This window comes from Rhinolophus sinicus, linkage group LG14 (assembly GCF_036562045.2).
Source record: "Rhinolophus sinicus isolate RSC01 linkage group LG14, ASM3656204v1, whole genome shotgun sequence".
In the NCBI taxonomy this organism is placed as follows: Eukaryota; Metazoa; Chordata; class Mammalia; order Chiroptera; family Rhinolophidae; genus Rhinolophus; species Rhinolophus sinicus.
This window is the reverse complement of record NC_133763.1, coordinates 22,620,019-22,647,609: the sequence shown is the minus strand read 5'-3', so window position 1 is coordinate 22,647,609 and position 27,591 is coordinate 22,620,019. Positions and strand designations below refer to the sequence as shown.

General features: G+C 36.0%; 1 protein-coding gene across 1 annotated transcript in view; it reads left to right on the top strand.

The window, feature by feature from the left end:
- The window catches only part of RP1 (RP1 axonemal microtubule associated), a 229,233-nt gene that overhangs the window by 189,977 nt on the left and 11,665 nt on the right, over positions 1 to 27,591 (top strand). Inside the window, exons 13-15 of the mRNA XM_074318846.1 lie at positions 5,630 to 5,733; positions 7,652 to 7,828; positions 11,040 to 11,252. Of these exons, the coding sequence (XP_074174947.1) occupies positions 5,630 to 5,733; positions 7,652 to 7,828; positions 11,040 to 11,252 (494 nt within the window). The remainder of the gene's footprint in view (positions 1 to 5,629; positions 5,734 to 7,651; positions 7,829 to 11,039; positions 11,253 to 27,591) is intronic.

The following is a 27,591-nucleotide window of genomic DNA, read 5'->3' as shown; positions in this document are numbered from 1 at the left end:
AAAAATTTGTACATGAATTTATGGCACTATTCATAATAGCCAAAAGATGGAAACAATCCAAATGTACATCAATTGAATGGATAAACAAATGTGATATATTCATACAATAGAATATAATTCAGCCATAAAAAGGATTGAAGTACTGATACATGCTCTAACATGGATGGACTGTGAAAACATTGAGATAAGTGAAAGAAGTCAGACATAAAAGACCACATATTGTATGATTTAATTTATATGAAATATCCAGAATGTGCAAATTCATAGAGATGCTGGAGCAGAGGGGAGCAGGGAATAAGTACCGACTGTATAATGGGTACAGGGTTTCTTTTGGAATGATTAAAATGTTTTGAAACTTGGTATTGGTAATGGTTGCACAACATTGTGAATGCACTACATGCCACTGAATTGTACGCTTTAAAATGGTTAAAATGTTGAATTTTATGTTATTGTACCATGATTAAAAAAAAGTAATGAGTCATTGTACAACAATAGGGGTACAATTCACATTTGTAATTGTTATGGGTTTATACTATATTAACCATTTTTTTTTAAAGTTTATCGGGATAACAATGGTTAGTAAAATTACATAAGTTTCAGAAGTACAATTCTATAATACATCATCTGTATATCAAACTGTGTGTTTACCATCCAGAGTCAGTTCTCCTTCCATCACCATATATTTGATCCCTTTTACCCTCATCTACCACCCCCCTCCCCCCTTTCCCTCTGGTAACCAATAAACTATTGTCTGTGTCTGTGAGTTTTTGTTTCTTTATTTGTTTGTCTTGTTCCTTTGCTGTTTTCGGTTTTATATCCCATATATCAGTGAAATCACATGGTTCTCAACTTTTTCTGTCTGGCTTAATTTGCTTTGAGGAAGAGACAATTCTTTACAATTCTCACAAAGGCATTATTTCACTTACAATCAGGGTAAATGGAGCTTATTACAAACCAACCAAGCAATCAGCAACCAACCAACATATATATATAACAGGAAGATGTGAAGTGGTAATAAACTAAGGCCTTCCTGCCAGAAACCCACAATTCACATCATGACTTGAACTAGTTTTATATATAAAGGGAATTAAGACTGGAGTAAGTTTTAGGGAGAGTAGAGCTCTAGCACCTTGTCCTAGCCCTTTGTCCTTTCCCTGTTTCCTACTGGAGCAGAAGATATGGCATTCCCTACGGAGTTCTGAGTTGTTTACATGAACAGAACACAAAGAGACAGTTCTTCCTGTGTCTCTCACATAGCTACACAATCTGGCTCTCCTGTGGAAAGCTATCTACAGCCACTTTAAGAATGTCTGTATAAGGCAATGTTGGAAGATAAAGAACTTCCTCCCTTCAGGGATAGTGAAATCTCCTTCCTCTCCCCAAAAGAATATTTGTTCTCTAACTCAGGTAATAAAGATAATATCTCCCTGTGAGCAAAGACTGGGCAGGCTTGTTAGCAGTCCTTAAAAAGATTGAGGGTTTCCAAAATTTAGAGTTCCTCAGCTGTGACCCAGACCCACTGTGAGTGTAGCATTTACATAGTCCCACTCTTCATTGTCCCGTGGGACTTGAGGGTCAGGGGAACTGATGAAAACCTGCAGCTCCTGCTACCTGATGTGCTGGGTTTAATAAATTATCTAAACCAGTAGGGCTTGCTTGCTGTGTCCTTACTGACTCAATTTGTGGAAGTATGGCTAGCTGACATAAGAGCTGCCTGGTGCTTAGGGACTGCTGTCTGGTGTCTTTTTCTAGGCTAGCCATTTGTTGAATGACTAGAGAAAAGAGTGGATCTCTAGAGCCACTGGATTATAGGGAAGGACTGTAGGAAGGCATAATAGAATAGGGGTGGTGAGAAATTGACTTGAGGCCCTAATTTCTATTGAATTGGAGGCATGGATTCCGGGGTTTCCAGTGATTTTAGACCAGAAACAGCTAGAATATGTGAGCATATGTAAGCAGCGCAAATGGCTGCCCAATGCAAAAAGACCTTGTCCTGATAGGATTCCCCAATGGCAGGAGGCTCTTGATGGTATTACAAGAACACTAATTTAGTGTGACACTTGCCTGAGCCACTGTTTTTACTTCTACATTGCTGAATGGAGAAATGACAATGGCTGGCAGAGGAGGGCCTGCAGTCTTGCCTCCATGGTAACTCACATGAGCGATAAATCACCTACTAACCTTACCTGGTGGATGAAAGTGAAAGAGACAGGGAAACTAGAAGAGAGAAAGCTGACCATGTTCCTGTCCCTTCTGAGTAGCTTCTAGCAGTTTCATGTGAGTGGAGGGTGAGAGGAACTTTGAGATTTGAGACAGTAAGATTTTAATACTCAAACTACAGCACAAAGTATTTATCAGAGATGTAATATTTATAGCTTTTCTTTCAAGTTGACTTCAAATAATTTTACTGTTCCAAAAGAAATCCTGAGGGAAATTTTGTTAAAATTACGTTAAATCTAAATATTAACTTGGAAAGAATTGATGTTTTCACGGTATTCAGTCTTTTCCTTTAGGAATTTGTTCTACCTGTTCATTCAGGACTTTTTATATAAATTTATATAAAATGTTCTCTCTTCATGTAGGTACTACCTTGTCTTGTTAGTATTATTTCAATGTTTTTGTTTGCTATTGTAAAGAAACCTGTTTTCCGTTATAAATCTAACATATATACATATATAGACATCCATAGTTTTAATATTTTTAAAATTTATTCAATATTTATTAATTGCCTACTATATGTCAGGCACTGATCTAGACACACATTTATTCTGAATCTTATCATTTTACTAATTTAAAGAGTTTTTTTCAGGTTTTACAAATATAATAAATTTGTCTATTAATTTCTAATAATTATATCTATTGTTTTCATTTCAAGCACTTTTCCACTGGCAAGAACATCCTTAAGAAAGTGGAATGTTGGTAATACTGGCATTCTCATGTAATTAATTTTAATAGGATGTATTTATTGTTTATTAAGAGTTGGGTATTTGAAGAGGAGTCCTGTACAGAATCAATTCAGAAATAAGATACAGAACACAGACAAGCGGAAATCAAAATCTCAGCTTTATTATGAATGGAATCAAGTGGGTATACTAGCTCTATATCTGAGCTCATAAGACTGGCTAACTCTTCCCAGAATGAGACAAGATTTTCTACCCAAGCATAGGCAGTGTTGGCTAAACACAGGCTCCCCTGTGTCGGCTGTCCCGTACAGTCATAGAGAGCACAACAGAAAGGACTTTCTGAGAAATTCTTCCCTCTGGGGACAAAAGGGCCTAAGTTGGAATACATAGCTCCTTTCAAAGTCACCAAACAAATGGATGTACTCTATTCCCTCGTATGCAGTAAAAGGGAGTATGAGAATCAGTACAGAGAAAGTAGGTTTCTACTCATGTTATATATGATGTGATTATTAATTTTTAAATACTTTTCCTTCAGAGTGATAAGAAAGTAAAACTATTTCCAATTTTACCAAAAACCCTATTAAAATGATTTAAAAATAAAATATCAATGTTAAATGTTATTACATTTCTCTTTGACTTCTACTGGATTCATTTTGGACTTAGAGTTAATTTATGTTACTCGAATAAATATATTTTCTTAAAATATACAGATGATATATTATATAATTATATACTTAAAACCTAGATAATTTTATTAACGAATGTCATCCAATAAATTTAATATAATTAAAAAACATAAATAATCTTTCCATTCTTGTATTAAACTCTGCTTACTTATGGCGGATAGCTCTTTCAACTCTGTAATTTAAATGAGATTTCTAATTTTTTCCTTTTTTAGAAATTATAAATCCTATTCACATGAGAGGTTCATTAAATGTGTCTACACACACACACACACACACACACACACACACACACACACATTTCAGTACTTAATGTGTGCCAGATGCTGGTCTAGATGTTGGAAATGTTACATCAATCAAAACAGATAAAATATGTGCCTGCCTAGAGCTTACATTCTGATGAGGTTAATCTATTTGGGGGGCAGTGGGGAGCCTATTCAACGTTTGATTCTATTCTTTTACCCCTTAGATTCATTGAGAAATAATTAACGTATAACATTGTGTAAGTTTAGGTATACAATATCATCATTTGATAAATGTATATATTGTAAAATAATTACAATAAGGTTAGTTAAACATCTGTCACTTCATGTAATTACAATTTTTTGTGAGAACATTTAAGATCTACTCTCTTAGCAACTTTCAAGTACATAATGTAGTATTGTTTATTATAGTCACTGTGATGTATATTGGATTCTCAGAACTCCTTCATCTTATAACTGAAAGAGTCTGTTTTTCAATTGGAAGTCAACATTTTGACCAGCATCTCCTATTCTCCCCAACCACTGAGTCCTAGCAACAACCATTCTATTATCTGTTTCCATGAGTTTGGCTTCTCCCCCCCCCACTCCACACACACACATATAGAGATGTGCAGTATTTAATATTATCTGACTTACTTCATTTAGCCTAATTCCCCCAAAGTCCATCCATGTTGTCATAAATGGCAGGATTTTTTTCTTTTTTTGTGTGGTGAATAATATTCTTCTGTGTCTCTATCTCTATCTCTACCTCTATTTCTAGCATCTCTATCATCTTTACCTCTATGTATCTATATATCTATATCATCTATATTACATTTCTTTATTCATTCATCCATGGATGGACACTAGGTTGTTTCCATTTCCTGGCTTTTGTGAATAATGCTGCAATAAACATCCATCACTTCAGTATCTCTTCGAGATAACGATTTCATATCCTTTGGATCTACCCAGATGTGGGATTGCTGTATCATATGGTAGTTCTATTTTTGATTTTTCAAAGAAATTCCACAGTGTTTGCCATAATGGCTGTACCAGTTTACCTTCCCACCAACAGTGCACCAGGGTTCCCTTTGATAATAGTCATTCTAACAGTTGGGAAGTGGTATCTCATTGTGGTTTTGATTTGCATTTCCCTAATGATTAGTGATGTTGAACACCTTTTAAATAACTGTTGGCTATTTGTATGTCTTCTTTGGAAAAAAATATTTATTGAAGAACTCTGCCCATTTCTTACTTGAATTATTTTTTTGCTATTGAGTTGTATCAGTTCCTTATATATTTTGGAAATAAACCCCTTATCAGATACATGGTTTGCAAGTATTTTCTCCCATTTGGTGGGTGGTTTTCTTCATTTTGTTGTTCCCTTTGCTCTGCAGAAGCTTTTCAGTTTGATGTAGTCTCACTTCTTGATTTTGCTTTTTGTTGCTTATTCTTTTGGTGTCATATCCAGAAAATCATTGCCAAGGAGCTATTTCACTAGTGCTTTTTGTGGATTTTAATGGTTTCAGATCATATGTTTAATTTTAATTCCTTAAACCATTTCAAGTTAATTTTTGTAAATGGTATAAGAGTCCAATTTCATTATTTTGTGTGTGTGTGTGTGTGTATATATCCGGTTTCCCAGCATCATTATTGAAGAGACTATCCTCTCTCCATTCAGTATTCTTGACTCCCTTGTCAAGTATTAGTTGACTGTATATGTGTTGGCTCTCTGTTTTATTCCATGGATTTATGTATCTGTTACGTAATTCTAATTGCTAATACTTAAAATGTTTTCCAGGTCTCTTTGATGTTATTTTCAACAAAGAAAATATATGCATATTCCAAAGTCATGAAATGAGACATCTTTCTCTTGCTCTTAGCAATGGCTCTGTCACTGGAATGGTAGGTAGACAATTTTCTTTTTGTCACGTATCAATAGTATTGTATCCATATATAATATATTTTTGCATAAGGTACTTTTACAAGATTATCAAATTATATTTTCCTTTGGCTTTTACTTTCACTTTTTCATTAGTCTGTTTTGTCTCACTAATTTTCTGAGATTCTGATACATATACGGTCCTAAAATCCCACAATTAGAATTTAGACAAGAAAAAGTAGACCACTTCTCTGATAACATTCAAAAGTTTAATGAGCCTCCCAAAGGAGACAATCTGACTTCCCAAAGGCCCCTTCAGGGACCATATTATTAGGGAAAAAAAACACACTGTAAGTTCACCTAATTATGCTTTGTATCTCTTAGTTTAGGTTTGAAAAGTTGCTCTTAATATATAAAGCTGTCTTTTTTAAAAATTTAAAATTTATTAGGGTGACAATAATTAGTAAAATTACATAGGTTTAAATCCATGCATATTATGTATTTTGAAAAGTAAGACTGCATAGGATAACTGTCAAGCACTGTCCTAAGGACTTAACATGTGTTAAAACATTTACTGTTTACATCTACCTTATAAGAGAATCCACTATTGTCCCTATTTAACAGAAGAAGAACCTGAAGAATGGAAGGATTAAGTGAGCTGCCCAAGGTCACACAGCTATTAGGTTGGTGCAAAAGTAATTGCAGTTTAAAAGGTTAAAAATAATTGCAAAAACTCCAGTTACTTTTGCACCAACCTAATAGTAAGTGTGAAGGTAGGAATTGAACACAGGCAATCTGACTCTAGCTCTCAAGCTCCAGCTTCCTCATATAATGTTATATAATATTGCATAATGATTTTAGCCCATAACATGCTATTTAACATAAGGGAAAATAATCATTAAAAAACTTATGTAATTTGTAAGACTATAATTCAGGCTAAGTAATTAATTAAGTCAAACTTCCTCCATGAAGCCTTTTCTCCTCTGCTCTGGATTTTGCAAGGTATCCTATGTTATACTTTATAGCACATTCTGCTCAGTACAGGTCCTGGTCATAGTATGTGTTAAATAAGGATGAATGTAGTGGATACAGAATCTACTCAATTAAATTAAGAGCTTAGGAAATGTCCCATGGTTTTATTTTTCTAAAATCAAATTTATCCCAAGACCCTGTTCTTCTCGATTGGTGAGAGATTCCATCTTAGTCATTACTATGAGAGTCATCTTGTTATACACAAGATTTCACCAGGTATGGTGGTCTCAGAATATCTGGTGACAAGCCTCTTAGCTTCAGTCCACACTGGTTACTGCTGATGTAGTCATCAAACATCAGATGGTTTCTTGAACATGAATAACTCTGTTGCTTATCTACCATAGTTACACAAGTATCATAGGTCAAGCTGTTCTAGGGGCACCAAAGAGTTCTTCCTTTTCAGGCCCAAATGCCTCCCTGAGTGCAATGAGGGAAGATAGGTTATGACTTCAAATAGTGCCCCGAACCAGGAATGTCTCCCTGTAGCATAAATTCCTAGATTTGTTTAGTTTTTAGAAAGGAAAACCTAGTAGTGCACATCTATTAATTTCAGCTTTTGGTCTCAAATAGTCTTGAGTTAGGAAGACATAAATGAAGAAATAAAAAATAAACAATGCTAAAATCCATATTAACATCTCATTAAATTATCCTACCACTGGAGTTATTTTTATTGTTACCCAACACTCTACCATGGGTTTTGGGAAATGAGGAGAAGAAGAAAGTTCTCAGGGCAAGACACTGGAAATTAGGCTGGGGAATCAAAACAATTGAATTACATGAGATTATAGAGATAGTTCAAGGGTGCTATAGAGTGGAGTATATCTGTCTATGTAGGTAATGTTGAAACATTTTTAATTTAATTATTTTCTATTGCTGATTTAGAGGGCTTTTCTCCCCTCTTTCTTTTAGGCTAGTGGCGGAGCCTCCACTGAGCTACGGGTGCTTTATCAGCCCAACCGCTGCACACTTCTTGAGTCAGCACTGGCTCCTGGTCACACAGTTATTTTTGATCGTCATGGCAAAACAGCTGATGAATCATCAGCAGGCTACGCAGATCTTTCAAAAGAATTTGTGGTTTTTGTCAAGGTAAAATGGAAGAAAGCCGTTCAAGTTCATATTGCTGAATACTACTTTCTTTTGTTCTGTTAAGGAAAACTCTCTAATTGAGTCATACTGGAGTAATCAGATCTCTTCCCATTGGTGGCCTTGGTGCCTATTGCCATTTTATTTACCCAGACTGAAAGGTGACAGGGATCATAATATGAGTAGCAATGAAACTGATGGGAGTGACATCCTATATCCAATTGAAGTTGGAAGTTAAATTATAGATGTGGAGATTCTTAATAAAAAGTTAGAAAATCTTACATTTAGGAATCAAACAAATGGATATATTTAATTGTTCTAACAATTAAAATATTTATAACCTTTGAGTAATATCCACGTGATCATTTCATAATGCTTATGCTTCTTTCTAGTATGTATTTGTAAACTTAGCCTAAAAATAATAGTATTACCATATTAATATAATATCTATCATTTGTTAGACTGCCTATTTTGTACCTCGCAATTTACTAATAGCTTCACCACATACAAGCCTAAATTTAATCATAAAAATACTGATTGATATTGTTACTTGCATTTTATTTATTTATTTATTTTTCTCATTCGTATTTTAAATATGAAGAAAAATGTTCAGAGAAGTTAAGAATCTTGATTAGTATAGCATAGCTAGTCAATGATGGTTCATGAATCAAATCAAAGTCAATTTGTCTTCAAAACTTTTTATACTTATTATAAAATAAATACTTATCACATTATTATTTTTCACCAAACAACATAATTTTTAATGGTTGCATAATATTTAAACATAAGGAATATATATGTGTATATATATATATATATATATATATATATATATATAGAGAGAGAGAGAGAGAGAGAGAGAGAGAGAGAGCCAAAAAAATGTATACACATTTTAAGAAAGGAAAAAACTGTATTAATATATACCAATAACAAAAGATGAATACAAGTCACATTCAACTTCTGCAATTACAAGAGGTGCTCAAAGCATCCAGATACTTCTAATTACAGTGAACTACTGCTTGAGCAATGTTGACCAAAGTGTTAACATCTCTTAAAAATGTGTATACATTTTTTTTGGCAATGCTGGTATATATATATATATATATATATATATATATATATATATATATTTAACATTGCACATTTAATCTTAATCTCTTCATTTTATTATCTCTACATATGTTACTGAAACATATACTTCGACATGTATTTGACCACATATTTTATTATTTTTTTAGCTTGGATAATTTGAAATTGAATTTAAGGTCATAATACAAAGTCTTTAAGACTCTAGAAACATGCTGTCAAATTTTTTCCAGAAAAACGTACCAATTTTTAATCCTGGGAAAGTTAAGTCAACTGTGAAATCAGAGGAAACAGTTCACATGACCACTCTCAATGCTGACACAAACTTTAGAGTTTAGAGGTCCTTGAGACCACTAGAATAACTCAGTACTCATTGAACTCTGTTATACTCATGGTTACGTTTCATTATGGAGAAAGAATGCAGATTAAAATCAGCTAAGTATCCTTCAATAAATGATTGGATAAAGAAGTTGTGGTATATATACACAATAGAGTACTATTCTGCCATAAGAAAAGATGAAATAGTGCCATTTGTGCCAACATGGATGGATCTCAGATTATAATGCTAAGTGATGTAAGTCAGACAGAAAAAGTAGAGAACCATATGATTTCACTGATATGTGGTATAATACTGTAAACAACAAAAGACCAAGATAAACAAATGAAGAAACAAAAACTTATAGACACAGACAATAGTTAAGTGGTTACCAGAGGGTAAGGGGGAGGGAGATACAGATGAGGGTAGGGGGGATCAAACATAAGGTGATGGAAAGAGAACTGACTCTGGGTGGTGAATACACAATGTGATATATATAGATGATGTATTACAGAATTGTACACCTGAAATCTATGTCACTTTACTAACAATTGTCACCCCAATAAACTTTAATAATAATAAAATAATCAGCTAAGGAAAGAGACACGTAGGGTAGCATCTAGGAAAAGTACCGAACATTTTCTTCTTCCTGTGGAGTCAAGACAATTACTTTCTCAGCGTTAATATATGACAAGATGCATGGAGTATTGCCACCCAGAGATCAAGATCACCTGAGCCTTGGTACCCAGAGTATTTACTGGGGTTCCATTATGTAGGGAGTATATGTGGCTGATCTCAGTCTCCAGCTTCTCTGGAGATCAACTGACACCTTGTGACTCAGTCCCATCCTAAATCACCCTTTTCCTATATGGCTGGCCCAAGGCCCTCAGGCAAACAAAGGCACTCCTATCAGGCTCTACATTTAGAGCTTTACTCTCAGAAGGTCAGGGGAAAGGCCAGACATCTCTGGATAAAATTAAACTCTTTATTGCATAACTCCCTTTAGCAGTGCAGAAAGTATTTATTTTCATTGATCTCAGTGTTAAGTATGGTCCTTAAAGAAAACCCAACCAGCCAACCAAACAAAAAAACCTGACATTTTTCTAGAGAAATAAACATCTAATTTTAGCTTTATTTATGTTTTTAATTAGTGGTGTGGAGTACCTTTTCTTATGTTTATTCACCATTTGTATTTTGTCTTTTGTGACTTGTATATATATATATTTTTTTATCCATTTCTCTACATTGTTAGTGTATTTCTAATCAACTTTCGAGGATTTGTTGTCTTCCTCTTAAGCTATTGATTGCATAGGATTTACTTAAATATGTCTTATTTGTATTTGATATTTCTTTTTATTTATTTATATATTTATGTATTTATTTATTCACGACTTCATGCATACATTTAACTAATATCCATAGAGTGCATTTCATTCTTCTTCTAGCACACTATTTTTATTTGCTTTGTATTAGTATTAAAACTTTTTTTATCAGTTATTGTAAATTTCTTAAGAGTTTGTGTTTTGTATCTTTTTAAAATCTCTCTAGCATCTGATGCTTATACCCTTTCACTCTCAATAAATAATGATTGTTGTAAATTCACCAGGTAGCCTTCTTTCGTTTTGTTTAGCTTTGCATAGCAGTTAAATTATTTACTCCCTTTTTTTTGCTCATTTTTAGCCACAAAACTTCTGGTAAGATCCTGATCACTGCAACTTCTCTAAGAGAATAAACTCTTCCTCTATCCATCTTCCTCTAGCATAATGTGAGCTTGTTATTTATTGCTTTTCTATTCTGTTTGTTACTTTGAAGGGCATGTTCCTCAACAGTGCTGTGGTTCTACTTGCTACCAGCCTATGCCAGGCCCTGTGTCTCCAGCCTGATGGGACCTGCAGTGGAGTGGGAAACCAGTCTGAAAAATCCTACTGGAAAGTGCATAAAATCAGCTCTGGGATTTGCATGTTTGAAAGTGTGAAAAATGCACAGATGTATCTGAGGATTAAGGATGGCCAGTGTGATGGAACAGTAAGCATCTGCTCTTATTTTTCTCAGCACATGTTAAAGACACTTGCCAATAACATATGAGAATGGCATTTTCTGAGTATTTCATTTTTTAGTTTTAACCTATGATCATTCTGCAAATTGGATGTTATATATGTTGGTCTCCCTTGGCTGGTGTTTTTAATGAGTGGGGAGGGCAGCTGAATGCTTGGTATGATTAGAGAGCAATCCTGACCCTTTAGACACTGCTTCTGAAACATAATGTACATACAAATCACCTGAGAATTGTGTTAGAAAGCAGATTCTAATTCAGATAGACTGTGGTGGGACCTATGTGCCTGCATTTATAATTCAACTAGCTGTTGTTGATGTGTTGGTCTTCAAACCATGCTTTGAGGACCTAGGCTCAACAATATTTCCTCACTGCTTCTTTTGGTGCCTGAATTTCCACCAATGGAAACCCTGTACTTTGAGTAAGGAAGTAATTTTAAATTCTAAATATTAGGGATTTTTCTTTAACATCTTAAGACTTAGGAGGGGATTTGGGAGATAATTAGCATAACAACTTTAATATAGTCATAATTTTCCTATAGGTTGATGGGCATATAAAATTACAAATTTAGTTTACCTATTAATGCTCTGTTCATCTGTTCTTGTTTGAAACAGTTTAGTTTAAACTGTATCTTTTGGATAAACCTGGAGGTGTTCCCACTCTTCTATCTCCTTACTAATATGGCATCTGGCTATTTAGGAGAATTTTTACAAGCTTCTGGGGTTGGGAAGAAGGAAGGCTTAGACCATTTATGGTTCTTTGTGTCCCTGTTTTTGCTACAGACTGGTGAGTCTGATGTTCACAGTGCAGAAAAGAAAAGCTCAGGCACACACGCACATTTAATTAGCACCCTTGATTGACTCACAAGAACATTGTGCAATGGGCTATATCCGACTTCACAGCAGAGGAAGCCATGCATAAGAGACAGAATATCATGCTTATGGTCTTTAAACTGTTAGGTGGACTGATTGATATTAAAAACAGATAACATTTATGCTATGGCCAGGCTAGTTGAGAGTGTGATTTCATAATGCTCAGTCACCTTAGAGGAGGACTATCAGGAAGTGGCTCTTCCTTCATATAACCAACACCCACAAAGTACACAAACCTTCATCTTCTGGGACTTGTAGGAGTGTTCAGAACCATGAGACTGATAGTGTGTTACTACATGACATGTTTTGGGATATGTGTGTTTTGAAGTTTCTAGGGAGAGTTTGTAAGGGCACAGATAATTGTCACTCCAAAGTGAGAACAGGCCAACATTGGAAAATTGGAAATTTGTATCTTCCCAAGATGAAAACCAAAGGGACATCTCAGGGCTTGGTTACCTTCCATTTAGCTGCCTCATACTCAATTGAGATGGTAGTTTTCCTGGTTCTGTCCTTCCTCCCTTTCCAGTCTGTGTGGGCCCTCTCTGACTCTTCCATTTCTAGCTCAGTGTGATGTTCATCTTGTCCCTTCAAATGAGTACATTTCCTCTGTAAGCATATAGAAGAATGTTGAATCTTTGTGCCTGGCACTAAACACTCATGCTTTTTTCTTCTTCTTCCTGTTTGTGCTGTGTATGATTCGGCTCTGTCTGATTAGGCTGAGAGAACGGAAGAACTCCTTGGTGTTCAATTGAAAAAATTTGGTGAGCGCAGGAAGATTAAATTTATAGATTAATACTTAGAAATGTTATCCTGCCACATAGGAACTGTTGGTATGCTCGTTTTGCAGATGAAGAGGCTGCTTCTAAACCCCCCAAGTCAGTGTCAGAGCTGAGAGTCAACCATGTCAATCTACCTCCAACCCCTGTTGTGGAGTATTTGTGGTAACAGGATGGAGAAACTGGGGTGACCCCAATGAGGAGAGACCAGAATGAGGATACCCCGGAGTGAGGGGATTCAAAACATGAACACAAAGTTTTCTCCTTCAGCAATTTTGCTGGAACGAGTCTTGTTGACAGCTTGCCAAGTGAATGATTGGGTCTGAAATTGTGTCCTTTCAGCCTGTGCTGTTCTTTGTATCAACACTAGGAACCTCCCTTGCTTTTCCCTCCCTGACTCAGGATGAAAGCTAGGTTCAGGATTTCCTGTGCACTTTGGAACTGAGGTGGGCAATGATGCATTGGAGTTTTAAACCCAAGTATCACTTCTTGAAGGTATTTAATAACTTGAAAAAGGCAGAGACATCTGTTCTGTTTGCTTTTGGACAGAAATAGCTGAAACAGAGAACCCAATGAGATCTATTGATAAAGATGAAGGAGCATAAGCTGTTTGATTACATGGAACTTGATATTTAGGACATTTAAATTAGGAATTCAGGCCATTTCAGAGCACAGTGAAGTGATTCTCTGGGCCTTTTGGAAATGAGCATGCTACATCTTGATTGCATGTAATCCGTCCAGAGGACTAAGGTCATTCCTCTAAGGCCATGTAAGACAACACACATATATGAAGTGGTAATAGAGAAAATAAAATGGAATAAGCATTGCTAAGAAAGTCACTTAACAACAGAGTCAGGAGGCCACCATGAAAGTGGGGCCTATGCAGGTCTTGGGCCTCAGTTCTTAGAACTGCTATTAAGTTGCTGACCTGTTGCTCAACTCAGCTCAAGGCTGAGCCATGAACACCTTGGAACAATAGCTGCTGGAGGAGCACATATGGTTTTACTTCCCCCTTGTAGTTTTCACCTCCCCCTGTTTGCATATTGGAACTAACCAATCCCTGTTAACCTAGCCAGAATCTTTCATTCACATAGAAGACCTAAATGGGGAAATCACACTGCGAGATTTCACCTATATATAACCCTGTCTTTGCTGTCTTTGGAGCACAATTTAGTTGTTACCTGACTCTTGACTCCCAGATTACAATCCTTTTTGCTCAAATAAATGCTTTTGTTCTTTATTACAGCCTAAACATCTTCTTTGGTTAACAGAAGCAGGAACTGAAAGGAAAAGAGGCTGGTAATTGGGGAGGGTTGTCTAAAGGGGCAAACCACAAATAAAAGTCCACACAAGTCAAAATACTACATTTAACAACCAGTTCAGTACACGGCAACTCCTACGTGTGCAGCTTCACGGAAGAGCAAGGAACAAAGGAGGTTTGGGGGTCCAAGATGGGAATGAGACTTTGGCTAGCCATGTTATTAGGACACAGTTTCTCCTGCTGGGACCTACCCCACAACCCCAGCAGTGGGCTGTGACCGACCACATTGCAGCAGTTAGGATATCAGGGAAGAACTAGGAGGGTCAAAGTACAGCTATTTACTATCTAAAATAGCAATTTCGGTACTTAAAAAAATGGGTATGGCTCTACCAAAGTGTACCAGTTCAGTATCAATGCCACCACATAGGGTGAGGTGTGTTTAATCTCAGAGAGCTGCAGAGGAAATCTTGTTAGTATTTTTTTTAAAAAAAGTTGATAAAAATCTTCATCTTAAAGTAAGGTTTTGGAGGTCTTCCTGGTTTATGACATACTTATACATCAGTTAGTTGTGTCCAAATGCCTCCTAAAGTTGGGGACTCAAACATTCTGTAGAGGTCTCTAGCTTCCTGGTGTTTCTGTTAAAAATTCCAAGACTGTTCTTAGAAAAGTTATTTCATTGGAAAGTTATTGCTAAAAGATTTGAAAATTTAAAGAGCCTTTCCATGAAGCCAGAGGTTCTGCATACTCTTCAAATCATAGAAAAATGTGTCACTATTCTGACAAAAGGTGAGTTTTTTGATATTGTAATAATATCAGCAATAAAAGTAAGAAGAGATGGACTAATATTTCTGACTATTGTGTGCCAAAAGCTGAACTAGCTGTCTTATTTTTGTAATGACATGACATTCTTTATATTATACCTTGTTTAGTGACTTATTGATATGATTGTCTGACTGAAATTCTCCATCTGAAATTTTGGTAGTGGGTCTTTTTAGTTAAAATTCATATGCTTTTTTGCTCTTTAGAAATTATATTGACATATAACAATCAGGCATATTATTTCTCACTTTCACTGTATCTGACCAGAAATCACTATGCTGTAATGGCATTTCTCTTGAAAAACAGAATGATAACAATCATCTTAATTGCCTTCGTTTGTATATGTTTAGAGACGAATCTCCAAAGGAATTTAAGTTGCATTCAAAGGTAAATGGTAATGTATGCTCATGTAATTGCTATACCTTAAACACCTAACAGTACCTCAATCCTGTAACTGCTCAATATTTATTGTAGAAATTGAATCGAATAACAGCATTAATGTTTCCAATGAGTCTGCCATTGTATATTTGAAAACATTTCTTACAGGCAAAAACACTTATATGTTCAAATCAAATGATGCTGATCCTCTAACAAAAGTTTCTATTTCTATCACCATAAAATTGTTATACTGTAGGAGTAAATCACTTTAATAGATTTGATGTAGTAGACTTTCAAGTGAGCAACAAACAGCACGCAATCCACTAGGGACAGTTGTAAGTTTGTTAATTTAAAAAAGAAAAACGAGCATCAAAATAATGTGGGTGGAACTTGTCATTAAACATGAATGCAAAGGAAAAAATGATGTAGGAGTTGTAGGAAAAACAAGCTAAAGAGTGATCAGTGTACCAAAGACACATGCAAACATAGACAACTCACACTAGCAGGATTCTTGTTTATGGGTCAGTTTAGTTTGTAAAAACTTGGAAAGATTCGCTCATCACAGATTTATCTTATTTTGTGTCTTCACTCAAAATATGAGGTGTGATCAAACAATATGAGGTCTGACAATTTAGGTTCCCAAACTCATCCTAGAAAAAGTGCTACATACCTCATTGCTGAATATCACTATAGTCACCTTCAAAGTACTCCCCCTGGGAAGCTATGCACCGACACCAGGGCCTAGTCCATCCTTCAAAGCAGTTTTGGAGCTCTTTTCCTGGAATGGCCATCAGAGCTGTCATCGTATTAACCTTGATGTCCTGAATGTCATCAAAATGTCTTCCTTTCAATATTTCCTTTATCTTTGGGTAAAGGAAGAAGTCATTGGGGGCCAGATCAGGTGAGTAGGGAGGGTGTTTCAATACAGTTATTTGCTTACTAGCTAAAAATTCCCTCACAGACAGTTCTGTGTGAGCTGGTGCATTGCTGTGATGCAAAATCCATGACTTGTTGGCGAAAAGTTGAGGTAATTTTTGTCTAACTTTGTCACGCAGCCTTTTCAGCACTTCCAAATAGTACACTTGGTTAACTGTTTGTCCAGTTGGTACAAATTCATAATGAGTAATCCCTCTGATATCAAAAGAGGTTAGCAACATGGTTTTGACTCTTGATTTAGACTGATGGAGCTTTTTTGGTCGTAGAGAATTGACTGACTTCCACTGTGCACTTTGACGCTTTGTTTCAGGGTCGTGTCGGTACACCCATGTTTCATCACCAGTGATAACATGGCCCAAAACAGCAATTTTCCTCTCCAAAAGGTTTTAGCACACTTTGACTCTCTTTTGCTTTTGTTCATTGGTGAGCTCCTTTGGGACCATTTTTGCACACACCTTTCTCATGCCAAGATTTTCAATTAAGGTTTCCCTAACTGTTTCTCTATTGATGTTTGCTTGGTCTGCTATACTTCTCAGAGTCAGCCAATGATTTTAACGCAAAATTTGATGAATTTTTGCAATGTTTTCATCAGTGCTGCTTGTTACTGGCTGCCCTGACCTGTCTTCATTAGCGATGCATTCTGTCCCCTCAGAAAAACATTTAATCCATTTGTACACTGCCCTTTTCTTCATGGCATTATCTTCATAAATTCCCTGATTTCACTTCCATTCTTATCTGGTTTAACAAGAAATTTAATGTTTGTTCATTGCTCTAATTCAAGCTCAGACATTCTAATCAAGCTCAGACATTCTCACGACAGCACACAAAAATGTGCAACAACAATAATGAATGTCACTCAGCAAGACACCGCCACATATAGACAAAAACACAGCTGTGAGACACTGATATATTAAGGTTATGAAACCTTACTGAGCTGTTTGTACAGTGCTGTCAATGTAAGCGCAAGGTGGCAAGTTCACGAACTTAATTGCCATACCTCGTACAGTGAATGTTCAAATAAAAAAATATTATAGTAAAAGACGCAGTGCCATTAATCCTCCTCAGAGTACTACCCCTTGCTTCAAACACATTTATCCTATTATTATTGTCACTTTCTGAAGCAGATCTGGAAGTCCTCTTTTTGTGTGTGTCTTTAGTTTTGCTGTCATGGCTGTCTTGATGTCCTGAATCATTTTCACTTTGGGGAAGAGCCAGAAGTTGCACGGTGCCAGAGCTGGTAAATAAGGTGGATGAGGACACACTGTAATGTTTTTATTTGACAGAAATTGCCATATACCAGAAGTGATGTGTGACATGGATCATTGTCATGATGGAGGATGATTTATGGCACACTTTAAAACATGCCTTCTCCCTGAACAAGTCGAAACTTGTCACACACTATTATAAGGTTCAATGCGCCCCTTCCTGTATTGAAGATCCCTACCTTTCTATTGGATGGCACTCAGCAGCAGCGTTCACTGTATTTTGTGATCACAACAGAAAGGCTCTGTATCACACATTGCTTCTCGTATGGCGATTTCTGTCAAATAGAAACATTACTGTCTGTCCTCCTTATCCACCTTATTCACTGGATCTAGCACCATATGACTTCTGGCTCTTCCCCAATGCCAAATCACCATGAAAGGTAAAGTTTTTGAATTGATTTAGAACATCAAGGTAGCCACAACAGTGCAACTAAAGATACTCATGAAAGAGGACTTCCAGAACTGCTTCAGAAAATGGCAAGAATGATGGTGTGGGGACAGAGCCAGAAGTGCGGTTTCCAGGCTCTCGGCCTCATGTGGAAAGGTGCTGGGTCAGGTAGTAAATAGCCATCAACTGTGATTGGATGGCCATCAGCTGTGGCTAGTTGGCTGTCAGCTGTAACCAGTGAGCCACTGGCCACTAATATAACTGCTGTGGCTACGCTAGCAAAAAATGGGGGCTAGCAAGAAGATGGTGGCTGAGCTAGCAAGAGCAGATTGCAGAGAGGCGGATGCCGCCAGTGAGAATATAATGGTATGACTCCCCTATCTATGGCTCCATGGGTGTTCCTGTTTGGCCTCACCATGTCCTGCGTTCTTATGTGGGGAGCGGGAGCTGAGACCCCGCAGGCCGCCCTGCACGACAGATGGGATAAGTGTGTTTGAAGTGAGGGCGAGTATTTTGAAGGGGATTAATTGCAATGTGTCTTTTACCTCAATTTTTTTTTTTATTTAAACATCACCAAATTTTGTGATCACACCTCATACTGGTGTATTTCTACATGCAAATAACTGAAAAATTAAAGATAATTCATATTTTTAAGAAGTGTATATGAAACATACAGGTGGGTTAGGTATACACAATCCTAGACCAGTGGGTTGAAAAGTATAAAATTCAATGAAAGACTTACTTAGTTTTATGTAAATAATGATAAATCATGTTTTTAGTGAGCCTATGCCTCTGGACAGTGAACTTCACAAGTGTTTCTCAGTTCTGGGATTGCTAGAGTGGGCTGGAGTTGGGGATTTCCCTTCCTGCAGGTCAGTTAAGCTCTGATTAACTAGTTTTTCCTATGGACAGGCTTTGTTAAGACCAGAGTGCTCTGCTGTATTTCGAAATGGTTCCTTTTCCTCTCCCTTGCCAGAGACAAGAGAGATATTGAATATCAGAGAAAAATCTGACAGGGAACTGGCTGAGCTCCTGGAAGTAAAACTCACAAAAGTGAGGGGCCCCCTCTATGAGTGGGTCCCCCTGAAGTTTTAAATCTCAGACTTGTCCACATTAAGCCTCCAGCAATTTGTCAATTACGGTTCAGATTTTGTACTGGGCCCTGGTTCCCTCATTGGGTTCTGCTGGTGAGTCTCTGCTACAGTAAGCTGTGACTTCCTGAGTTTGCCTGTCTGTCTCTTCAGTCTTAGAGGCTGCAATTAGCCCCATGTTCTCACTATTCTTACAGATCCAAAAAGAGTTGTTGATTTTTCAGTCTGTTTAGCTTTTTACTTGTTAAGATGAAGTGTTGACTTCTAAGCTTCTTACGTGCAAAACTAGAAACTGGGAATCTAAATCATGTTGTACTTAATGAAAACTTTTTAAAGAAACCAATTTTAATAAAATTGTAAGATAAATTATTTTGTTGAATTCTCTAGAAAACAATCTCACATTTCACTGTTCTTGTACTGCAGTCTATGCATTAATTTTTGTCTTTATAGCATGATTTGAAGAATATACACAAGGGCTTGAGGATAACAACAAATATTTTCCCTACCTCAGGAGCAAACAGGCTTTAAGATAGGAATAAATTGTCAAGTGATTCATTCTGGAAAAGAAAAAGCTGATGAGTAACATTAGTAATACTGTAGTATATAGAATATTTATTACTAAGATGTGGGTACCATAAGAGGAGAGATTCTTATTTGCTCTGTTTATTAAAATATCTGAAACTTTTCAATAAGGCCTGACATTTGGTAGGTGCTCAACAAATATGAATGAATGAGAAGTTAAAATATCACTTGGTGATGGTAACTAGGATATATCCTTCTGCAGAGGAGCCGGTAGAAAAAAATGGGCATTAGATGTTATTTTAGCTTGCAGTGGTGTGAGCATGCATCAGATATTTCAACATGGCTTTGCCAGTTGGTATTTGTTATTAATGTGTAGGAAGACACACTATGCACAACATGTGGTTTGTATCCAGAATCCACTTTCTTTTTTTCTTTTTTGACTTCCCATCTCCATTTCATTAATCAGTTTGTATGTGGGTTAGGGATGAAGCAGGGAATTTTAAATAAAAGAAGGAAAGAGGGAATCAAAACAAAAGAAGCTATTGTTTTGAAATTCAGTTGTATTAATTTTATTTTTATGTGTATTTTTTTCACTAATTATACTTAGTGGAGGGTTAAAAATGATATCATTCCTCAGGTTCTTACAGTCTGTTGGAGGGAACAAATATGCACACACCAGTGATCTAGATAACAATAACAGATTAGTAATCCAATTCAAGTTAAACTGCCTATGTGAGGGCTCAGGAGAGGCGGATTGAGTTGGTTAGAATAGGTGAGTCAGGAGAAATTTCCTGTGTAGAGGAGGAAAAATCTTTTTTCTAAGTTCTTGACTGGGCTCCTGTAACAAAGGACAGATTCTCAAGAGAAAAGCATACAGCTTTATATAAGTTTTATGTGACACAGGAGCCTTATTAAGGAAATAAAGAATTGAATGAGTGTTTAAATCTGAATATTTTTATGCTAGGTTTGATGAAGTGTGGAAAATTGTAGAAAAATGTAAGGACAGAAAAGGGTATGAGCTAAGTGTAGTGCACTGGAAGAAACAACTAGGCCTATTTATTCAGATTCCTCTCAGTGTCCCTCTGTCTTCCGAAATAAGGTTGCTCCTTTCCTCCTGGTAGAGAGAGGGTACTTCTCACATGAGGTTCTTATGACCTCCTTCATGGGAAGGTCAGAAAATCCTTCCTGTACCTGCGAGTTTATAAATTCCTTTAGCTTAAAATAATCAATACGGCAAGGTGTCATATTTTGGAGCCGTGTGTCCTGAACCCCATCACCCAGAATGATGAGTTTTAGAGGGAATAATCCCATTTTCATTATGAAAAAAAAAAAGGGAAACACATTACATGAGCAAATTTTGAGGTTAAAATTGACAAAAAAGAGACCATTTTTGGAGCTAATAAACATTGACTGAGTTTCTACTAAAAGGCAGAAACTGTGCCCACTTGTAATGCTACAGTAGATATGGTAATATATGGCCCCTACCCTCAGGCAACTTGCAATCTGGAAGGGAAAAAGAAAAATGTAAGTAATAATCACACTACTGTATGAAAGTGCCATAACAGAGGTTAGTATCAAGTTCAGTGTTGATAAGGAAAGAGATCTGTCTGGGAGAGGGTTTTTAATTGTTTGAGTCATGGACAGTTGCCTAAGATTCTTTAATATAAAATGACATGTATTTTGAACAAGATTATCTGTTTTAAGTTTGGGGAGATGATGGGCTGGTAATGATATTAGAGTTTATAAATCTGGCCTCAATGTAGAAGATGGGCTAGTTTATGGAGAACCTAAAGTTTGCAAGAATAATTATCAGTTTGCTATAACGAGACACAATTTGATTCAAAAGCCCAGTTTGCCTAGTAGTTTTAGCACGTTACAGTATACTTAGTTCAGTTGATTGTTTTTTTCAGCCAAAATAATGCTTATAGATACCTTGGCTTCTATGTAGTTCAAAGGTCAATTTCTTACAGATCAATAATACCAGAGTTTCTTTTATTTAATTTTGGTTTCTCTTTTCCTTTATCCTTGGATAGTACCTAGATGGAAAGCCTTCAAAAAAAAAAAGAACAGTCATGGGGAAGGGTCACTGGACATATACTCTTCTTCAGGCCCACACTGGTCTCTGCTGCAGTGTGACTTGGTTTGTTCCAGGACATCTAGATACTGTGTAGTTTCAAATGAGGCTGATATTGTAGCCTGAACATATTGAGCAATATCCTGGAGCTTGAGACACCTACCTAGACTTTGGTCTCAAGGTTTCCAACTCTGTGGCCAATTTGTAGAAAGCCAAGCCCTCTTCCATGTCATGAATCTTCTCAGTACTTGAGACTGCCTTTGCAGCATGGGCTAACTTCTGAATCCCCTGATTTCTCCATGTGGGCTCTGAAGAAGGTAGGAAGTTATATCAATGTTCTCTGCCTAGACTTCACCTTCAGATATTTCTAATTCTTCTGGATGGTGCCATGTTGCTCTGGTACTATGCTAAATATTTTGATGCTGTAAGGGAAATTTATAAATTTCCTAGGATAGACCCTCAGTTCTTGAAATTCTCCCCTAAAATATATGAATGTTTTATTGCTCCATATTTCTTTGCTATACCAAGAATCAATCCCAAGTGGTGTCTCAATAAGGACGTCTGGTTTCTTTTGAAGCCCTTTTACCTCAGCCTCCTTCCTTCCTGCACTAGATGGGCTTTTTTCCTTCCTGTGCGGTGGAAATTTCCTCTACATCATATGTGGTATTTACCTTTTCAGTGGCTTTGTCATTTAAACTCTATGGTATCTAGTCTTTCAGGCTTGGTTCTAGGTACATAAAGTCCAATTCTGGAATTTCTTTGGCAACTATTTTATCTCTCAAAAAAGCTTGGTTTTGACAATTAAAAACACCTTTCTCCTTATTTCTTATTTAATATAGATTTCTTAAATTCCTTCTCTTTCGAAACTCAAAATTGAGCAATGATTTGTTTGTTCAAGGCTGCATTCTGCTTACCATGACAGAATGAGCATTATTGATACAGTATGTGGGAGAGCCTGGTTACAATTAGCAATGGAAGTATATTGGTTTAATAATCCAAAAACATTATCATCACTTCATGTAATGGTTGTAGTGTTTGCGGCATGAGGTGATATGGGCCTAAAGTTTGGGAAGTAACAGCAAAACTGAAGAGTTTGAGTCAAGTTTGATAGATATTGTTGTGAAGTAGTAAGTGGGTCTTAATGATTGATTGAATATTGTTGGTGAAATAAGGAGAAAAACTCAGCAAAGTAGGGATAGAGGAAAACTTTTTCAATTTGATAAGGAATAGCTACAAAAAACTTACAACTAATATCATACGTAACAGTGAAAGACTGAATTCTTTTCCCCTTAGATCAGGTACAAGGCAAAGATACCCACCCTTACCACTCCTATTGAACACTGTATGAGAAGTCCTAACTAATGAAATGAGACAAGAAAAAGAAATAAATTTTATACGGGTTGGGAAGGAATAAGTAAAACTGCCTTTGTTCTCAGATGACATGATGGTTTTTGTAACAAATCTCAAAGAATCAACAAAAAACCCCTAGAAATAAAAAGTGAATATAGCAAGTCTGCAGTATACAAGGTTAATATACAAAATTCAATTGCTTTCTTATATCCTACCAATCAGCAAGAAGTTTTAAATTAATAACTTAATACCACATTAGCACAAATAGAGAAATACTTAGGTATAACAGGTTCTATATGTGGAAGACTGTAAAACTCTGATGAAAGGAATCAAAGAAAATCTAAACAAATGGACAAATATCCCATGTTCATGGATAGGAAAACTAAATGTTGTTGGCAGTCCTTCCCAACTTGCTCTATACATTCAACACAATCTCAATCAGAATCTCAGCAAGCTATTTAATGGATACTGACACACTGTAAAGTTTATATGGTGACACAAAAGATCCAGAATAATACTGAAGAAGAACAAAGTTGGAAGATTGACACTACCCAACTTCAAGACTTACTATAAAGCTACAGTAATCAAGACAGTGTGGTATTGGTGAAAGAATAGACAGATTAATGGAACAGAATAGAGAAGTCAAAAATTGGCCCATATAAGTAATACAGTCATCTTATTTTTGATAAAGGAATAAAGGCAATTCAATGGAGAAAGGATAGGCTTTTTCAACAAATATTGCTGGAACAACTGGATGTTCATAGGCAAAAAAAAGTATTAGACACAGACCTTTCATCTTACTCAAAATTGAAACTGCACATGAATGATTATAGAAGTTTTATTCATAATCATCAGAGATTGGAAGCAACCAAGATATCCTTCAATAGGTGAATGGGTAAACTGTGGCACAACTGTACAATGAAATATCATTCAGCAAAAAAATACTATCAAAACTTGAAAAGACATTGAGAAAACTTTAATGAATATTGCAAAGTGTAAGATACCAGAATGAAAAGACTACATATTTTATGATTCCAATTACGTGACATTCTGGAGAATGTATAAATGTAGAGACAGTAAAAGGGTCAGTGGTTGCTAGGGACTTGTGGGGAGAGTGGAAGGGATAAATAGGTGAAACATTAGGTTATCTTCAGGTTAGTAAAATTATTCTTTATGATACTATAATGGTGGATATAAAATGTGCTTTTGTCGTAACACAGAACTGTACGGTACAATGAGGGAAACTTAATGTATGCAAAATTTTTTAAAAATCATATTTGAAAATTGCTAATACAGTAGATCATAAAAGTTCTCATCGCAAGAAAAAATTATATAACAATGTATGATAATGGATATTATTAAGTAGATTTATTGTGGAGATCATTTTGCTGTATATATAAATATCAAATCATCGTGTTGTAAACCTGAAACTCATATAATGTTGTATGCCAATTATAGCTCAATTAAAAAAATTAAAAAATAAAACTGAAAAAAATATCATTTAGGAGGTTTGGAATCCCAGGAGGGAATGCAAACTATGACAAGAGAATCTAACTATATTAAAAGTGTGTGAAACAACCTCTGTGAAAGGGATAGAAGGAAAAGGTCCTGACCTAAGTATGTTTCGAAATGAATGGGGTCAGTAAGACTAAAAACCAAAGGGAACTGCATATAAGAAATCTACTCTAATTGATCACGTTGTTTCCCATGGGTTAAAAATTTTGATACTACTAAAAATATATATTAGAATAAAACAATTGCATAAATGGGTGGCGGATAGTAGGAGCCAAATTTCTCATAGATAGAATACAAGTTTAGAGAGAAGCAAATAGAGAAACCTAGAATTATCCATGTGGTAATTAATCCATTAGAGTTGGAGACATCAGTGTGAGTTTATGTTTAGCTTACTATAATGTAGATGGTTGCATATAGAAATATTTACAAATATGTGTATATACACAAGTTAGTATAAACACATATATATTTTTGCTCTGTTAGATGAATGCCTGGAAGTAACAACACCCCAGTGGCAAACCAGCAGACCAAGTGCTCAGATCTTGGTTTCTAATAAAATTCTCCAATAAAAAGAACCAGGGCTTCTTGGGGAAATGGCTGGTTCTAGAATGAGGGCAGGAAATGTGCAAGGTGAACCTGGAGATCCTGGTAGTCCCAGAAAGTAAGAAAGTGTCCCCCAACACACATATCACTTATGAGGGTATATCAATACAGGTGCCAACTGGAAGATCTCCCAATGGCCAAAGCTGGAACAATTTGACCAACAAAATACATAAAGTAATAGTGGATTATAACCCAAAGAATAAAATATTCATGAGTCCATAATAATGTATATAAATGATTGAATAAATAAATAAATGGAGAATAAGAGACAAATATGTATAGAAGAATTCCAGATAAACTGTAAAATGCTCTGCCTTCAAGGAGGCATAATTCCTGTTTCTTTAGTATGGGCTGCACATAGTGACTTCCTTCCAAAGAGTACAGTATGGAAAGGGGGGGTAAAAATAATGACTTTATAGTAGAGAAATCCTACAAACACTACCCTAGCCATGCAATCAAGGTCAACATCAACAGAAATAAGTCATGTTGGTAATATACCCCCTTGATATGATGTGATAAAAATGGTACTCTACCTTTGCAGTCTTCCTCCCAGTATCTCATAACCCCAGTCTAATCATGAGGAAGACATCAGACATATTCCAATAGTGGAATACCTGACCAGTAGTCAAAACTATCAAGGTCATTAAAAACAAGGAAAGTCTGAGAAACTGCCACAGTCAAGAAGAGCCTAAAGAGACCTGATTACTAAATGTAATATATCCTGAATAGGATCCTGGACAGAAAACTACATGTTAGGTAAAAATTAAGGAAATCTCAATGAAGTATTGTTAGTTAATAATTACATGTCAATGTTGGTTTATTAACTGTAACAAATGTATCATACTAATGTAATATGTTAATAATAGGAAAAAGTGGTTGTGGGTGTATGGGAACTCTGTGCTGTCTTCTCAATTTTTATGTAAATCTAAAAAATTCTTCCGATGGACATGTGTCCCATTTGGGAGACCACCTCAGGGATGATGTAGATGCCTGATCTCTGCACAGTACACCTGAAGCTGAACAATACTGAAGGCCAACTATAATTTTATATATATATATATATATATATATATATATGTATGTATATTTATATATTTGTATGTATATTGTTACAGGAAGCAGAGTACAGCATTAGGAATAGAGACAGTGGAAATGTATTGGCTCTGTGCGATATCAGAGGGATAGTGGATGGGGGGAGGGGGGTTCACACAGTGTGGGGGATATAAATGATAAACATCTAAGTTTTGCTTTGTCTTGTGCACCTGAGTCTAATAAAATTAAAATAAATAAATAAATAAATAAATAAATAATTCTTAAAAATTAAAAAAAATAAGTCTATTTAAAGAATAATAATAAAAAGGAACTCCAAGGCTACATACTTGAAGAACAGGAAAGAAATGAGATGATGTTGATCATTATTAGAAAACTGCAAAGGAGTGCATAATTGATAAGTAGAGAATGAGCTTTTTCTTTCATAGAGGCATTAGAGCAGGGCCCAAACTGCGGCCCGTGGGCCAACTGCAGCCCACAATCCATTTTATATTGGCCCACAGCAAATTCCAAAAATATATTTAGTTTACTTAAATAAACCAGGTGAGGCAATACGTACTTCACCTCGAGTGAGTGGCCCGGCTGTTTGTGTATTTTACCGCATATGGCCCTTGGTAAAAAACGTTGAAAAAAGTTTGGATACCCCTGCATTAGAGGGACATTCAAGAAATTTCCTGAAGACAATTTGAGATCTGTTCATATCACTCCTCTGATTAAAATCCTGCACTAGCTCCCATGGTGTAAGATAAGGCCTAGACTCCCTTTGTTGCATACAAATTGATCTGACCTCTCTGTACTCACCTTCTTCTCTGTTGTGTAGCAGTATCAGAAAGCTTGTTCATGCGCCATGCTGCCTGTTGCCTCTCAGCCTTTGTTCATGCTGTCCCTCTGCCTGAAATTCCCTACCTCCGACCCCAAACCCCCACTTTCCTCTATTTAGCTTACTTGTTATTTAACACTTTACTTAGCTTTACCTTCTCCAGGAAGTCTTTCCTGATTCTCCTGAGTTTAGTGCCTTTTTTCCCTCCCCACATCCAAGGAGTCCATCTCTGTCCTATTGGCCTTACATACTATTATTATTATTTGTATATGTGGGTGTGTCCTCTACTTGGCCATGAACAAATCAAAACCAGAATTTATTGTATCCATAACTAGAACAGAAGATAGAAGTAGCTTAATTCATATTTATATCATGAGAGAAAGAGACAGACAACAGACTTGGTTCTTACCCACAAGAAGCTCACATTTGAGGGCAGAGATCAGAATGTAATTATCATTTACAAATAAAATAATAGTTTCTACAGGACATTTTAATTCGTTCTCACAAAATTTATTTTCTAGAACTTCTAAATCTTGTAAGAAAAAATTTTAAAGCAATAAAAGGTGAAAAAAGCAAAATGTTTTTTAATAT